The following is a 17,802-nucleotide window of genomic DNA, read 5'->3' as shown; positions in this document are numbered from 1 at the left end:
CTTAAAAGTTTAATTAATGTGATTCTTTGAACCAGACTTAAAATTGTTCCTGATCAGGTTTTCTTTTTTTTAAAGTATGTTTTACTTGTTCAGAACTTTTTAGTGCCACAAAGAGGAAAAACTGTATTATTTGTGTAACATTTTCTATATTATTTTGTGGAAAAATGCTGCACCTTTTTAAAATTCAGGTGCAAAGAGCAGAGATGTCTTTAAAGCATTTTTAGTCCTGAAAGTAGACCGTCACATTTTTGTCAGTTATTGTTGTTTTGCGGTGCAAACACGAGAAAGGAAAAAAAGAATTCATGTTATCCAGGACCCACAGAGCTTTTTTTCCGGCCTGGTGTAAAGAATGAATAATTCAACAGTAAGCAGGCTTTCAGCTGCCCATTTGTGTGCTTTGATCTCGGAATCAGGAGTTTGCATGAATGCCTGTATTGTCATGTTATGTTTCCACAGTGTGTGAATTATTGAAAATGGTGCAGGTCACTGCTTCATACGCTAAAGTTTACGCTGCAGGCACACGCCACAGGCAGGCTGCAGTTGTAAATCCCCAGATGTTGTTTATTTGTCCTGTGAGGCCATGTGACTGGGTTCACTAAGGCTGGCCTCGCCCAACTGTTTAGTGTGAAAAGAGTTTTGGGGTCAACCTTTAACAAACTGCAGCTCGGTGTCAGAGCCCGGCCCTCCCCTCCGTGCCTTTCAGTGAAACAACAAAGTGTGCAGGTGTGGCACGCAGCCAGGTGCTGCAGGTATCAAAGATCTCATGTTGTTGACAAGTTTATACCACGTGGGTTTATTTAAACTCACAGAGCTTTGATTACATATAACCTTTGAACTCTAATGGGAACGAGCCAATAAGATACTTTACTAAACTTTGACTTTACTTTAAATACTTTCTCAAGATTATTTCAATGATTTTCGTACCTTTTTAAAAGGAATTTATTTGTAAAAAAAAAATCTCAAATCCATTAATCTGTAACTTTACATTAGACCAAAAAAATGAGCTACATCAAAGACAATCGCATTGACATTGTTGACCAATGAATGTTATTGTTGTTATTTTATTAGGAAAAAACGATGAAAACTCTTATTTGGAACAAGACGAGAAGGTTTTAATAAGGGACTCTAATTTGCTGTTATTTTATGGACATTTTAAAAGCTGGTTAATTATTTGTTTTAGAATCATTATAGAACGATAACAGGTTTTGGGGGTTGTAATTTAAGTTGCTATACCCCAGCCAATCGTTGTGTTATTCAGCACAGGTGAGCAGCACACAAGAGCCATCAACAGATGATTTTAAGCACAGGCTACCTTATGTTTCCATCACACAACAAGCAGATCAAACCTCTATCAGTGTGTTCTTAATAGATTTATGCGACAAGTCTCCTACATCTCCGTCTTTAATACCTTTGAGATGTCTCCTTGTTTACATTCTGTGATCCCTGATGAGCTGCCATTGATTAAAAATGCATTTTCTTCTGATTACCTAAGATACGGCTTATTAGCACATGCTCGGTACATCTCAGTCCAATTGTGTCATTACAAAAGTGAGGCCTTTAATTGCTAATGAGGTGAATGTAGAAAAATGTTTCATTATATTGAGGCCTGGGTGCATTTCATAGAGGAGAAGGGCAGATCCATGGCATTGGTTGGCTACAGCTGGACACATAATTAGAGTGCCTCCTTACCTATAATTTGTGTAATAGTTTTGCTTGGCGGCATGTTATTACCATATGAAAGGGCTAAGCAGGGGTCATGTGCATTGCTGCAGCAATTAGAGCAGAGCTGAGGGCAGAAGAATGTTTGGAGCCGTTGTTAATTAGAAATCTCCACAAAGCAGTGCTTTAATTATAATTTAGTAAGAGCTGCACTGTTTTAAGCCCAATATATTCAGTTGCCATTATTTTGTGTAATAGTATGAACAGCCAGGTCTGTTTCCTTTCAGAGCGTTGGGCTTTGAACAGAATGAGATTGAATTAGATTAATTTGAAAGGCTGTGCTGCTTCAAGTTTTTTTTCATGCTAATGTAACACAGTGTTTTCACAGGCAACTGGATCTGGTTTGTTTAGGAGATGTACACATACCTTCTGATTTACATGCACTTGAAATATGATTATGGACCTTGTAGTTTGCAGCCTTGTGTCTGATTCCATAAATACTTCCGGGAAAGCTCATTGGCTGAATATATGAGTTCTTGGAAAAATGCAAATACAATCATGCAATAGTTAGCGAGAATTACAATTCTCAGTCTTCTAATAGGAAGACCGAACCACCTGTTAAAACGATAAACAGAGATACAAACAGAGAGAGGCAACACAGAGTTTATAAACAGCTAGTGACAGAACAGAGTCATTAACCCACTTATCTTTTTGTTAATGGTTGATGTTTCAGTTTATACATATATATACATACCCAATTCCACAATGTTTATCTCAGGATGTTGTTGTCGTAGATATTTTAAACACTCACTTCTCATTTTCACAGGTCGCAATGAGCTGATAGCCAGATACATCAAACTCCGGACCGGGAAGACGAGGACTCGGAAGCAGGTGAGACGAGAGACGAGCCGTCTCTGTTGCATGGGCGTTAGATTGCTGTCAAACGTGAATGCGTGCACACTGTTGCATTTGATTCTGCAAGACACAAACAAAGCCAGAGAGACAATAACACAAAACTTAGAAAGAATGAGAAATCACTGCTGTGTTGCATGAACAGATGTCCTTGGATCATGGCATTCCCAAAACTCTCACTCGTTCTCGCTCTGATATAAACACATACGAACATTAGGTGCAGCAGATTTGTGCAGCAGAAACTCATACTTAAAGATTTTCCCCCCTTTAGCTTAAAATATAATATGAATACATTTTACATTAAATGCAGCCTTCATTTTCTACTATGAGGCAGCTATATGCTGTTAATATAAGAGCATTATTGCCACTCTAGCTTAATAGTGAAAGTGTTTCTCCTCATAAGTAAATCATGGAGGTCGTGCACTCGGCCAGAGTAGAAGCCTTTATTAATAGGAAGGTGGAGGTCTTAATAGATCGGTACCATCTCAGATCAAAGAGAGTATCTGTTGCAGAAATCAGGATGCACTCTTCAGCACACACCTCTCGCCAAAGAGCTGAGATCAGATTTCTGAATCAATCTGTCATGTATTTATTAGTCTGTTATGTACTATGTCATACAAATGTAATATAGAATTCAGGGAATTTTGGTAGTAAAATACATCAAAAGATACAGTTGATAATGATGGTACTTCAGTACCCCACTGACGGACCATCGTCCTAAACAGGAAATTCTCTGTACGGACACCGACTTGAATGACCGTGATAAACGAGTCCGTGTTTACACAGTGACGTTCGATCACTGTGTGTGGATTGATCAGTCTGGACCAGAAAGACGGTGTGGTTTCTCTCTCTGTGACTCTTGTGCTCGACACACAATCAGCATGAGACAGTTGTTTACGTACAGCTACATCAAGACACACACATCTATTTCTGTAGCTACTGCAAATGTAAGGTGTCATTGCTGTGTAATTTATGTTATTAACGTTTGTGTTTTTCTACGTTAAGAGATTAAATGAAGAAGAAAAACATTTGACAATCAAATTTATGTCAAGCATTCACTAGCTTCAGCTTTCAAGAGAATCCACCATTGCTGCTACTTGTGTGAATAGAGTCGGCCCCTTACACCTGCCATCAACACGCATAACTTTTCTGTCAAACTTCTGCTTGCACTGCTGAATGTTTTAAGTATTAATAAATGTAAACTTGGCCGGTGAAATGCCTCGCCCGGCTCCCAAAAGACTACTAGACCAGCCGATTGTCATTCAGCACACAGCAGATCACATCTGGGTGCTCTTAATGTGAGCTAAAGGGGCCTGCATCCTCCTTAATCAGCTCACTTAAGTGACGACAACACACAGCATAACGCTCTACTGTCTGTTAGCTTGGAGGTGCTCCTTCAAAGAAATGTTTAATCTACTTTTTTGGTTGTTCTTGTTTTTTATTTTCCATTTTCTCTTTTTTTAATGGAGGTGTCTAGTCACATACAGGTCTTAGCAAGAAAGAAAGTTCGAGAAATCCAAGCTGCCATTAAGGTACGTCTGGCTTTGCCCAGTGCAGGGGGCTTTTCATTGCCATGGTTACAGGCTCTTCCTTTGTTTTCCTCCCCTCCCCTCCCCGCAGGTGTCTAGTCACATTCAGGTTCTTGCCAGAAGGAAATCTCGTGAGTTTCATTCCAAGCTAAAGGTATGCGCTTTTCTGCTTTTGGGCTTGTTGGTTGCCATGCGTCTTAACTTCCTGTTTCCTGTGATTACAGAGTGAATGCCTGTTGCTCTGATTCCCCCCTAACCCCAAATACTTTTCTGACTTTCGTCTTCCACATTTTCTAACTTTCCCTCCAGTTTTCCCTCCATCTCTGAGCTGTCCTCAGACACGCTCTCACTATCCTGTCTACTTCCTTTCATCTATAGTTGTTCACTTTTTTATTACGGGCCTTTGCTTTGAGAGCGGCTGCTCAACTATTGCAAGACATAGTATATAAATAGTGAAGAATGTTTCGAAATTAAAATTCTAATTAACAATATGAATAAAATGGATTAATAGCAAACAATCTGGTAGTTTGTTTCTTTGCAATTTATTAATAAATATATTAAGAGACTGAACAATACTGGATTTTTGGGTCTGATACTGAAGGTTACATTTTATAACCAAATAACTAGATTAATACATAATAGGCTAAAATTTTCCTAAACATCTGTTTGTTTTTTTTAAAGAATTGTAGCCAAGATACATGATGTGCTGAATGAGACATTTATGCAGAAATGCAAACGTGAGCACGCTACATCTTCGAGAGTGATAACGTACTGATGTTTATCAGTTTTAATATTTACCATTTTGAGTATATTTGATAATTAGTTAGGTCAATCAAAGAGTGCAGATGTGGGAAGCATGCTGGCATTGGCTGTTGGTGTGAGCGGCTGAGAGCTGAAGGTCCGAGGATGTCGGTGTGGTGGCGGCTGGCTGTTTTCTGAAACGCTCTCTCTGCTATCCTTCAATCTGTTGATAACTCCAGTCGCTCGCAGTGTCGTGGCTGTCAGTCGCTTTCCTTCCTCCCAGTTCAGATGTCGTCATTTCAGAGCGTTCTTTTCTTTATGGTTATATCCATAAAAGTGAAATCTGTTAAAGTAACAAAACGTTTCATAATGGCATTTGAATAAGTTTGTCCTGTAATTTCAGGTATTTCATGATGTAATCTTTGTATTTTAAAGAAAGGACACTTCTTTCATGAGATGTTCCTTCTTAGGGATTCGACTAGAAGTTTTGACCTTCACACTTTGCACCATTCCAACTATTTAACATGAATTAATGACCCCTCATTAATCTGTGTGTGTGTGAGTGTGTGTAAAACAGAGTCCAGCAGGCAGCTAGCCACATGAATGCCTGTTTTTTTTTCAAGGGAAAAAGCAGCTGTCTGAAGAAAAACAGACAGCTTTTGTATGAATCTCTGTCTTTTCTCATTTAAAGCAAATTAGAGTTCATTGGCAAAGAGAAATACGAGTGTGCCCTGCAGTTACAGGGGCATCAATGAAAACCTGCTGTTTCTGTCTTGTCTGTGGCATTTCAGTGAAATAACAGTCATTACGTTACTGTTCTGTTGTAATGACTTTTGATCAGATTGTGAAAATTATAGAGAGCAAGACATCCCCACAGAGACCGAAGATAATTTGTAAATACAAATGTCTTATTTAATTACATTTTTCTTTACACATCTGTTTTATACTGTGTGAAGAAGCCTGGATAAAATACAAATCATGTTATTGTCATTTTAAGCTGTAAAAAGTGTTGAATCACTCAAAATAAATGAATGACACACATACATTAAAACCATGTTTGTTTGCATTTAGGTTACAAGTATGGTAAGTATTACTCTTTTGTTTCAGCTTTATTAGGGGCTGCTAGTTCTGCATTTGTTCTCCTGTCGTAGTGACGCAATAGCTGCTGCCCAGTGCTTTCCCAGTTTATTGGTGTCTCTTTGTGCCATCATACTGTCATCATACCGTAGCTGCTCCACCAGCATCTGTTGCCAGCATGCTTACGTTAAGCGTCTGCCACCAGTCAGTCTGCATGAGTTTGCTAGTGTGCACTCTGTGTTAGAATTTACAGGTTTTAAGAAACATAAGCATAATAATAAACTATGTCCAAACCAGCATACAATGTGTAGTGCTTTTCTGCAAGCTCTTGATGTTCCCTTTGAACATAATTAAGTATCTCTTCTCTCCAAATATTTGTCCAAACATTTACGAAAAGAAACTAGAGTTGCAGAAAACACTTAAGCAAGTGGGATTGGAGTCCTTCAGATTGACTTGAGACATTCTTTACAATGTTTAGATATGTTTTGACATGCAGACAAATGCAGCCTTGGTAGAAGTGCTGCTGAATTAGTTTTTTAAAAAGTACGTTAGCGGTAGAAGTCAACACACAAACTTTATAAGTGCATACCTCTGCTAAGCATTGTATATTGGAATTCAGTTGTGATTGTTTGGCACATTCCTTTAAAAAAACGCTTACACTTAAATAGAAAAGTAGAGATGCATCTTCTTTAACCTGCTTGCTGTTTGCTGGGAGAGAGGTCAGTGGTGCTTTCAGCGTGTTGTTTGGAGTGTGGTTGTTGTTACCTCTGCAACATACCCCACCTCTCCCTTCTGTGTGAGTGCTAAGCCTTTTGTGACTGCTGTTAAAGGACCAGGCAGTGAAGGACAAAGCCCTCCAGAGCATGGCCTCCATGTCCTCGGCTCAGATCGTCTCCGCCACGGCTATTCACAACAAGCTCGGACTGCCAGGCATCCCGCGCCCAGCCTTCCCCGGAGCAGGGGTAAGACCCTCGTCGGCACCCCACTATTGATCCCTCCTGTCCAGCTTCACCCAGGGCAGCCATGGGGCCAACAACGCCTGCACCCGGGCCAAATCACATTACACACCACAGCTTTGCACAACTGCCCCCATCAGATAAGCACACGATCAAAAGGAGTGGTAGTCAAGATAACTACATGCACTGAACATGGAGCTAAGAGCCAGTTTGATCTTGTTGCTAACAGCTGCTCACTATTGGATGCTCTTTGTTGTTGGTTCTTTGTTGTCTATTTATACATCTAATTCTCCAGTTATGGCAGGGTATGATATCAGCTGGTCAGCCGGGATCCTCACAAGAGTAAGTATCATACTAAAACAACACTTGAACTCACTTTAAGGAATATGATCACTATACTGTTTGTACAAATGACTAATTCTCTATTACAGTATTAAGCCTTTCACCCAGCAAGCCTATCCCATCCAGCCAGCAGTCACAACAACCATTTCAAGTGAGAATTTACTTGATAAAAACATAATGTACATCACAATTTCTACAATTGTTTGCTGAATCTAAAAAAAAAAAATGGCACACGTCTTAAAATGTGTTAACTATTTAAGTGCCCTCCATCTCCACACGTGCATGTCCCTGCTTGGTATAAAGCATTTAAAAACCTCCTTAGATTTTAAATCAGTTCATTAATCTCAAATTGTGACAATAGGCAGACTGTCTCGCTTTAAAACAAATATGTTGATAGTGAAAGTTGAAAATGTTCTTGAGTTGGCATCAACAATAAAGCATGTTTTGATACTTTGAACCCACCCACACTTCCACCATTGCACCTTATCTGCAGTGTAGCTGCAGGACGGGAAGGTGTGCATAAGGTGAATAGTTGTTGAAGTAAAAGTAGGAAGTTCTTCTCTGGAGAAACCCTAACATCTGTTTGCTGTGGATACAGATCTCCTAGCGATTTGGGAGACTTATGATACACCATCTGATATCAAATAAATGACAGGCTATTTTTGTTATTATCACAAAACACAATTCTAATTAATTTCTTCCAGTTGTAGTTGTTCGTTAATTTAGTATTCCTGCTTATTGGAGCTGTTGAAGTTATTTGTACTGTAATAAAATATTCCCACTGGTGCAGCTGCAGAAATATTTCACACATTTTGGTTATACATTTTGTGAATTGCTGGACAATTTTGTATTGAGTAGATCCAAGGCATCATCAGATCACCTTACACAAACCTGACTTTCATACTGTGGCATCACTGCAGGTTACGAGCCCACGGCAGCTCCAGCTCCCACGGCACCAGCATGGCAGGGCCGCTCCATCGGTACATCTAAACTCCGGCTGGTGGAGTTCTCCGCCTTCCTGGAGCAACAGAGAGACCCCGACTCAGTGAGTAGAGCAAATCAGACCAAAGCGTGAAATATCACTATCTCATGGTGTTCATTCCCACCTCTTATCAGCCGCTCCTTTCCTGTGTGAATACACTGGGACATTTTCCCAGGCAGAGAGTCAGCTGAGAGGAGGCCAAAACAAGCTGAGAGGGGAGAAGCCTGGCCTGTAGGGACACTGCATGAAAACCTGCAGAGAGAAAGAAGGACTGTAAATTAATCACTTTCTTAAAATGCATGCCAGAACGAGATTTATGTGCAGCAAGACGACCCACACTCTCACTGAATGTGAGTGAAAGATCAGGTTTCTTTTGAATGTTTGTCCACATTTCCTTTGCACTTTATCTCAGTATAAATTCTATGTGACAATAGACATTAGTCTTACATTCAGCTTAATGGTTGAAATTGTTGCATTTGCCCTAAAGGCTCCATGCTCTGTGAGCTTTTAAACTCACAGTGTGCAGCACCACATGACAGGGTTTCATACAGTCACAGCGAGGGCAACAAACCTCTGATTTGCTGCTTCTCTCTCTGCTTTCGCTACGCTTCATGGATTTAAGGTTTAACAAACTTCCATTTTTATACACTTGTACAATTTAATCAGAATATTCTCAGAAATCAATTATCAGAAATATTGCTTTGCTGTGATTGAAAATTGTTTAACGCTCATCTACCCTTTCATAAAATGAGTTATTCTACCTTATAGTTTTACCAAATTACTCACTAGAAACCAATATATCTTTTTATATATTTTATTTATGCTTTTTAATGCCTATAAAAAGTAACATGTTGTGTTACAATTTGGGTAAAGCAGTCTGCTATTGCAGCTTGGTTAAATACAGATGAGGGGATCAGCTTGTTTTTGGCTTTAGTGGAACAGATTGATATTACCTAATTTGTACGTCATAAAATAAAACTCCGGTGCCTAAAACCATGCAGAAAGCCCAATAAAAAGCAATGTTGCATAGGGTTATTTCTCATTATCAGAGTGTATTGTCACCAGCTTCCACTTGCTATTTTGGTGGTTATTTTATCTCAGTGAACCTGTTCCTGGATAATGATATCTAACACTGTTTCCCATCATTTGTATGTTGTTCTTCGAGGCTATTACATTGAAATCAGATTTTTGTTTCACATCAAAATGAAACAACCTGAAACAGAATTAGAAACATCTATTAAAATATGTATTTATTTTCTCTTTCAGTACAACAAGCACCTCTTTGTACACATCGGACAGACAAATCATTCCTACAGTGACGCTCTGCTGGAGTCGGTGGACATCCGTCAGATTTACGACAAATTCCCAGAAAAGAAAGGTGGACTGAAGGAGCTGTATGGAAAAGGTCCCCAGAACTCCTTTTTCCTTATAAAATTCTGGGTGAGTAATTTGGATAAGATTGATGAGCGTGGTATAAAATGGCAGTGTTACAGCCTGATAATATCACTGTAAACCGAGCACATCGATGCAGAGTCCTGTCCAGTCTGTTCAGGTTGTTCTTTGGTGATTGGCCGTAATTATTCCACACAGAGAAGATTGCTCTCTTAATGTTTGCAGAATTCACTCTGCTGTATTTGGACTTGCATAGCAGGAGAGCTTTTGATCAAAGCACTCACTAATTCAATGTAATATCTCCAAACAATGGAGTGACCTGGTTGCACTCCTAATGGCTGTTTAAACATTGCATGTATTTCCTCCCTGATGCAAAATGCTAACTAGCGGCAGGCAACAAAGTAGGTCCGTATGCACTTGGACCAAGTCCCCTCAAATTCCTTTTGAAGTGACCGGCCAATCTAAATTTCAAATGAAAGACAGAATCTGCACAATAATGAAAGTATAACTGCTTTGCTTAATGAAGGAGGAGAATGCTGTAGGAGGATGTCTCCTCTTTTTGTATCCATAATGAACAGGATGTTCGGGGCATAGAAAGGCTGCCCTCCAGGAGCAGACCTCGCTCAACCTTGTAAATCAGCCTTTTAACGCAACTTCATTTAATCCTCTTTAGAATCTAGTCTCCAATATGGACACATTAACATGCTTATTCTGATGTGGCCAAGATTTTCCAATTTAATATGCGACTTACATATTTAATCCTGACAGCTCTTGATCAGAGGTTAGATATTCTTAATGCAGATTTAATTTAACATTTAAGATGCCACATTTAAACTCATTTCTGATTTCCTCTAAAAAGGCCAATTTCATTTATGTGGCATATCTCAATTCCCTTCTTTATACATTATGTGCTACTGTATACTTTTCTCCCTGATTCCTAATCATTGTATGATACAGCACGACATATCTGTGCAACTGATTTGAAGAAAACAAAGAAACTCATAAAGCAGATAAGTTTACAAAAAAGAAAAGAAATGACATTAATTGCATTTTTACTTTGAACACTGAGGTAGCAATTAAATAGTGCATGTAGTCTTAGCCTGTCTCACGCTACAAGAAATGAGCTAGGGATATTCGGTGCCTAAATGTTTTACAGAAAACGGACTGAAAAGGACAATCCTTGTGTAAAACAACATGATACTCATACTTTCATATATTGTTATACTGCTTCCAGGTGTTTGTTCGCTGTGATTATTTATTGCCTGGTCCCTAGAATTAATTGTTACCCTTTAGTAGAATATAAGTATGTCAAGTATTTCATATAACAAGTGATATAAAAGGTTGTCTGTACCAAAACGGTGTTACCTTATACATTTTGTTTACTACAGCTAACCTCTCTCCTATTAAACGTCAAGAAACTTTGACATTTGTTTTTGTCAGGACAAGTATTTTATTTACTCTTTAAAACACAGCATTAACCTCAGTCCAGGGTTTCTGTTAAAAAATAATCTGTGCTGATCCACGTGTCCTGGAAGATTTCAATGTTCCAGACAAATGGGTGAAATGTGAAATACTGAATTGTCCCAACAATCATTTTGTCCAAAGATTAATATATGATAAGCGTAACTGTTGCACTTTCAACCTGCGGAGGAGTTGCGCATGACTAAGCTCACTCTTGTCTGTCACTGTAAACAAGGACTCCAGTCTATAGTTCAGTTCACACACTTCACTGAAATTTATACAGCGGAACAACATGTCTCACGCTCAAATGACCACTTCATGCCCTGTGTCCACGCTGTCCATATGCATGCACTCTCTCTCTCTCTCCCTGAGGGAGTGGTTAATATATAGGCTATTAATCGGGATATATTTCACTGAAATTCCTGATGAGGACTTTGATGAGGAGTTTCAATAGCAGCGCTCGCATCTTGTGCGCTTGTGGCATCGATGAGAGGGGCTGTGGCTGGTGCTGCTGACTCGTCGGTAATTCCTTTGCAAAAATTACCAATATAAGTTCGGATGGCTGGTTTGGCATATTCCTGAAGCGCTGAGAGGACGGAGTTATCATGAATCAGTGATATGTTTTTTGTTGAACATATATTATGTTCACCGGACATTATGACCCGGGGGTTTTAATATGTCAGACTTCAAAAGATTTTACTGGTAAAAAAACGGCAACTACCAGATAACGGAAACCCTGCCATGGTCATATGTTTTTTGTATTCCTGTAAACTGACCTGTCAGTACAAATATTAATTGCCACTAAAGGTTGTGGTTTTTTCTCAGGCTGATTTGAACTGCAACGTTCAAGATGATTCTGGATCTTTCTACGGAGTCACTAGTCAGTACGAGAGCTCGGAGAACATGACCATCACATGTTCAACAAAGGTCTGCTCCTTCGGCAAGCAGGTGGTCGAGAAAGTTGAGGTATGAAGTCAAGTCTCTCCATCCTATGAACTGAAAGTGTCTGAAAGCTGACAGTTACATCCATATATTTTTCAATTCCTGTTTTGTATTGCCTTTTTTCCAGTGCACCTTTATTGAATCATATTTTCTGCTTTCCCTCAGACTGAATATGCGCGGTTTGAGAATGGACGCTTTGTCTACCGAATAAGCCGGTCTCCCATGTGTGAATACATGATCAACTTCATCCATAAGCTAAAGCATCTGCCAGAGAAATACATGATGAACAGTGTGCTGGAGAACTTCACTATCTTATTGGTAATCACCTCTGTGACCTGAGTGGGTGACCTCCCTCTCCAGGACTCATTCTTCTTCTTCTCTTTGCTGTCAGCGCGTGTTGGTGGCTTTGTAAAAACAGGGGTGTGGGAGGCTGGCTGGGCCTTCAGATGAGCTCCTCTCGCTGGTCCCACATTGCTGTCATTCCACAGGGGATGAAACACAGTGTGAGGAGCCTCATTATCTGCAGGGGAGAGGGGAGGATAAGAGGGGGCAGGAACCCCTGTTATTAGCATCACATGGGGTCTTAAAGTGTCATTCAGCACTACTGAGGAAGCAAAAAATATATTAGAAGACAGACATAAAAGCATGTTAACACTAAGAATATTACAAAATCCATCTCTTGAACCTTTTAAAGCTCAGGAAGTTCTTTGTGATTGTGGTTGAAGATGCTTTTAGAAAAAGAAAGTTTCCCAAGATCAGAAATCTGCAGGATTCTCCACAAATGAATCTCAATGAATTTCAGTGAGATTGTAGTTTTAGTTAATAAACTGTCTTTATATCTGCGCTCTCATCATAATGACTGACGATTAAGGGACATCAGATTGAAAATTGTCAAGTTAAAATTTAGAGAGCAAATATCAATTTGCTGCCTTTAACCAGATAGCAATAATCAGCACTATTGTGTTTGTATCGAAGCTAAGGACCTTTAGGTGCTGCCCAATCTCGGATCCCATCGGCAAGGGTCTGATGACGATGTAGCCTCTGGGGACAACAGTGAACATACCGGAAGCTTAGCCGGCGGTTAGCGTTAAACGACTTCCAGTAAAGACTTCCTTTTCCTCGTGCTGCATTGTTACAGAAAAAGAACCCGTTTCTCTTGTGATTTACTGTAACGGGTCTCACCTTTGTCGAATTTCAACATGATGATGCAGATTTGTAAAAAGTCAAAATGAAGCTACTTTTAAAATGATATGTTTTTTGAACGGTCGGATCATTTCTGATGCATTTGAGGAAGTTGGGAAATCTGAACTCTGAACGACTTTCGTGACACAGCGCCAAGGGAATTTATTTCAAGTGAATCTTAGATCTAGAGCAGATTGTTCGCTGAACTTGCTGCAGATGTTTAGAGAGATAATTAAGAGGCTGAATCTTTGTCAGATGACGCTGATGGGAGCCGGGATGTCATTACGGCGGATTACGTTCCGCCTGCTTTTGCTCTCCGCACTGTTTTTCCTACAGATTCTACATTTCTGTGTAAATAGAGATTAGGTACTGCATGATAATATACTCCTCCCTTGAGACCAAAATGCCACTTTTCTGCTTAACTTAACTTCTGTTTCTTAATTTAGGTATGCGCGCTGTTTGCTCTTAAAACTAATGAATAAAAGATGTCAGACATGTTCATTAATCACTGCTTGACTGAAGGTTTCATGTTGACTGAATGTCGTGGGGAGAAGCTAAATCTATTACTTTGCTTTTATAAATGTATGCTATATTTTCATACTGAGGGATTCCACATACAAAGACATAAATGTTATCTTTCACCACGGAATGCTTTTATCTTTTTTTTTAATACATAGCACAGACGTAGAGTTATAAAGGCCTTGTTACTTCTAAATGTATTAAACATCTCTTCACGACAACATGGATTGTTTTCAGGAAACATGAACCTTGTCTCTTAATCCTACATTTTTGTTATACTAAAAAGACAGTTTAGTATAAGAGTGTACTACTTTTCTGCTCTAAACTATCTGTCTGTTGTCTTGCAGGTGGTGACGAACAGGGACACCCAGGAGACGCTGCTATGTATGGCGTGTGTGTTTGAAGTTTCAAACAGTGAGCACGGCGCCCAGCATCATATCTACAGACTGGTAAAGGAATGAGAGCCCCCCCCCCTCCACCAATCCTCCTCTTTTCATAGACTTACCAACCTCAAAACAAGTGGCAGTGCCTCTACCTGAAAGTCACACCTACAATGCTTTTTGGTCATGGTATTGGGTGAAGTCAGTTGTTTGAAATCTGTTTTAATATAAAGTGTTTGTTATTCGACTGCAGCTGTGAATTGCGGTACAGTTGTGTTATGTTTAAATATGGGAATTCTTGTTTAAACTATGTTGAGTTGGTCTCCGTTGGGTATAAATGTGGCCGTTCTTAAAGAATTTTAGAAGATTAATTTGGTAAATGGAAATGTGTGTGTCGTCTTCTTCTGCTTTGTTATGTAGAGTAAGAAAAAAAAAAAAAGGACGCTGGCCTTTTCTGTCAGCGGCCTCACGTGGTCTGTGTAATAAGTGTGAGTGTGTTTTGTATGTTTGTACTTTTTAATTTGTGAGCATACATACTGTCGATATACAGACGTGCACCCACAGCCAATAGATTTTCCAAAGAAACAGAACTAACATCACTACATAGGCAGAGTAAGGAGGAAACAAGTTTCTTTCATTAGTATATTTATCCCTGTTGAAGCACTCCAAGTCTTAGACATAAACCGAATGAATGCACTGTGAAACAATCATTTTGCCTGCATCTGCTCCGTACGTGTAGAAAGTCCGACCACCTGCAAACATCTGTGACAGCTGATAGGAGAATATTTAGGTTTGAGACATGAACTGCTCTGATCACTCTAACCGGACTCTCGCCTTCTCCAAAAGCACTTTGTTCCCTTTCTTATTTTTCCCCTGTTAGAACACTTAAAATTAATCATACCATTATTAATCTGATGTACACAGCAGGCCTTGTGCAGTCTGCTGTGGCTCTGCCCCCCTTTAAAGACTCAGAATATCGCCCCCCTCTGGAATCCCAGTGTAATAACTCCAGACCAGAGTGTTGCTGCCTTCATGTTCACACTGTGATCACATGTTTCTGTGGCCTACACCGATCCCTAGCCTTATGACATGTTAAAGCTGTGTGAACTCCAAAAGATGCCACTAAAACTGTGATCTCTACGCGAGGAGGACTCTTTGTATGTTGTGTAAGAAATTCACAATATTATCTGCCAAAGTGTAGATGTACAGTGCCTTAAAATATACTCGAACATTAACCCTTTGCTTTGTTCTTTGTGGATAAAAACAGGCAAAAATTACTCAAAACCTTATTGCTGGTATATTACTTGGTACATCTTTACATCTAATACATTTTATTTGTTATAACTGAAACACTGCTAGAAATACAGTGTTTTGTTGTTGTTCAGAGGCAGTACACTTTAAATTATGTTTGCAAATGTTAAAACGGTTAAAATACAGGTTTTATTTTTTTGTCTTTAAAGCTGTAATATGTTCCTAAAACATCAGCCTTTTTAAAAGAGTGTACTACAAACACAATCTGACTGCCTTTCCTGTTTAAGACCAAAAATACAGAGATAAAGTCACTCTTTTGTCATGTCCTGCATGGTAGCAAGGAAGTGCCTTTGGTTTAAAATCTCCAGCTTAAAAAAAAATATCAAACAGAAATTAAAAATTAAATGTTGCTAGACCAAAAATGAGACACAAGTGAAACCAATCACCACATTGCCTTTTTAAAGGATTGTATCGACAGCAGAGGGACGCTGGTTTCTGGTAAAAGACATAAGATATATTCATTTATATTACTTTGTAAAATGATTTCACAAATGATATATTTGAAAGGATTTCTTCGCTTGAGGTCAAAGACTGAAAACACCTGCTGATAAAGTACAGCCGCTGACTGCACGCAGGATGTCAGCTCAATTAGAAAACACTGCAGCTTCTGCTTTGTGCACACTTGCAGGTTCAAGTGTTTTAAAAGGAAACATTGTGGTTGTATTTCCCTCGATCGTACGATGCGACAACCACAGAAAACATCACAATGAAACTATAAGAGGTGCAGACGCCGCTGTGATGTCGACGAGGCAGGGAACGAAACAAGCTTTTATCAAGTGAAACTATTTATTAGTAATCTTAACAGTACAAATTCTGACCTGTTTTAAAGTGGTTCAATCTGAAGATGTCACATTTTCTAGAGTGGACGAGGCCGTCAAGGTTAATATTGTCACCATAAGGACCACAGCTACTCACACATTTACTGTTTCTTACAAAGTGTATAATCATCTCAAGTATTTTAATGGAAGAAGCTTTGAATATTTGCAGACAATGTCTCTGGTGGATGCAGAAAAAGTTCAATCATTCAGTATTTTCCACAGTCCTGTGGACGCTGTGGAGATTTTAAAGGCTTCTTCTTATGTTTACCCTGTGTATCTGTTCACATTTATTGATTACTTAGTGACATGTTTCGTTATTGTACTTGTATACAGTTGTACTTGGTTTTGTGATGACATTGTCTGTGTGTTAAAAGCCCACTGGGATGGTAAAGATGTTGCTGCTGCACTGCTGGTACATTTTGACATGTGGTTTCAACACTAAAACAGCCGGACTGATGCGCTCTCTTCGTGGATGTCTGAAGAGAAAATGGACACGTTAAAAAAAAAGATAAATCAGCCAGGTTGAGGAATCATGCTACAAACATATCAGCAGCAGTTTAGCTCTTGTTCTTTGTAATTCTGTTAAAGAGTAGGTACTGGTACCTTTTATTTCTTTTATGAATATTTTCCGACGGCGGCTTTAAAGTGATTTTTCACATAGCTCACATTTAGTTATCATACACACATTTGTTTTTTGTGTGCAGACTCGTTTTTGTAAAAAGGTGCTTTGTACAAAGTATATCTTGGCTTTTCTTGGTACAGATGTGTGATATCTTTTCGTATCCATGACGGTAAAGTGTTGGAGCAACAGGAGAGAAAAGAAGCTCTGCGATGTTTCTGTGTTCTGCATATGGTCGTGTCTTTGCTCCGTAACATTATGATGCCTTCTTGATAATAGTAGATATTTTGTAGCTTTCTAGACACTTTGTATGTATGCAATATTGAAGTTTAATAAATCTGAAAAATACTGCGTCTTGTTTTTGTCTCTTCAATTAAACACTGAATTAAGTGTGTGTGTGGTGTGGACCTCAGGAGGCAACATCCAGTTAACTCTTTATCTGTAAAAACCGCAGATCAACAGTAGATGGAGCCTGTCGCTTGTTTCTAACTGCCCTGTTTCACATGGAAGAGAATATATTTAAATATATGTCACTGCAGTAATAGAGTACATCACCAGAGGGAGACATTGTTTAATTAAAAGCGCACTCATTTTGATATTACATTTGCATTAAACCCCTAACTTGTGGTATCAGTAAACTATGTAAAATTCAAGTGCAGCTTTTGAAATCCAAACATTTTCTAATCAAACTATTTCACTAAAAGCAGATAAAGTTAAGACATCAAATACCAAAAGACCGAACAAAGTCTTTTCCACACTTGGGGCGGCTCTGGCTCAGAGGTAGAGGCGGTCGCCTTCCAATCGAAAGGTTGGCGGTTCAGAAGTGTCTTTGGGCAAAACACTGAACCCCAAATTGCCCACAGTCAGAATGTAAATAATGAAAGATTGTCGACTTCCTGATTGAACGTCCGCTAAGCTTCATTTTAATCAGGGGAGACTTAATAAAAGGAAGATTACAGAGTCCATCCATCCATTTCCTT

At 39.2% G+C, this 17,802-nt stretch overlaps 1 protein-coding gene across 1 annotated transcript in view; it reads left to right on the top strand.

Annotated features, from left to right (window-relative positions):
- tead1b (TEA domain family member 1b) overlaps positions 1-17,155 on the top strand; it is a 46,715-nt gene extending 29,560 nt beyond the window's left edge. The window contains 13 exon segments of the mRNA XM_069660603.1: positions 2,486-2,550; positions 4,041-4,119; positions 4,122-4,181; positions 4,184-4,254; positions 5,913-5,924; positions 6,749-6,880; positions 7,170-7,216; positions 7,306-7,367; positions 8,137-8,261; positions 9,465-9,638; positions 11,877-12,017; positions 12,159-12,311; positions 14,042-17,155. Of these exon segments, the coding sequence (XP_069516704.1) occupies positions 2,486-2,550; positions 4,041-4,119; positions 4,122-4,181; positions 4,184-4,254; positions 5,913-5,924; positions 6,749-6,880; positions 7,170-7,216; positions 7,306-7,367; positions 8,137-8,261; positions 9,465-9,638; positions 11,877-12,017; positions 12,159-12,311; positions 14,042-14,155 (1,235 nt within the window). The 3' untranslated portion in view covers positions 14,156-17,155.
- Positions 17,156-17,802: the final 647 nt, after the last annotated feature.

The sequence above is a fragment of the Semicossyphus pulcher genome, unplaced genomic scaffold (assembly GCF_022749685.1).
Source record: "Semicossyphus pulcher isolate SPU_LCO1_2020_fin unplaced genomic scaffold, fSemPul1.0.p SCAF_1, whole genome shotgun sequence".
In the NCBI taxonomy this organism is placed as follows: domain Eukaryota; kingdom Metazoa; phylum Chordata; class Actinopteri; order Labriformes; family Labridae; genus Semicossyphus; species Semicossyphus pulcher.
This window is presented reverse-complemented; position numbering and strand designations above follow the sequence as displayed.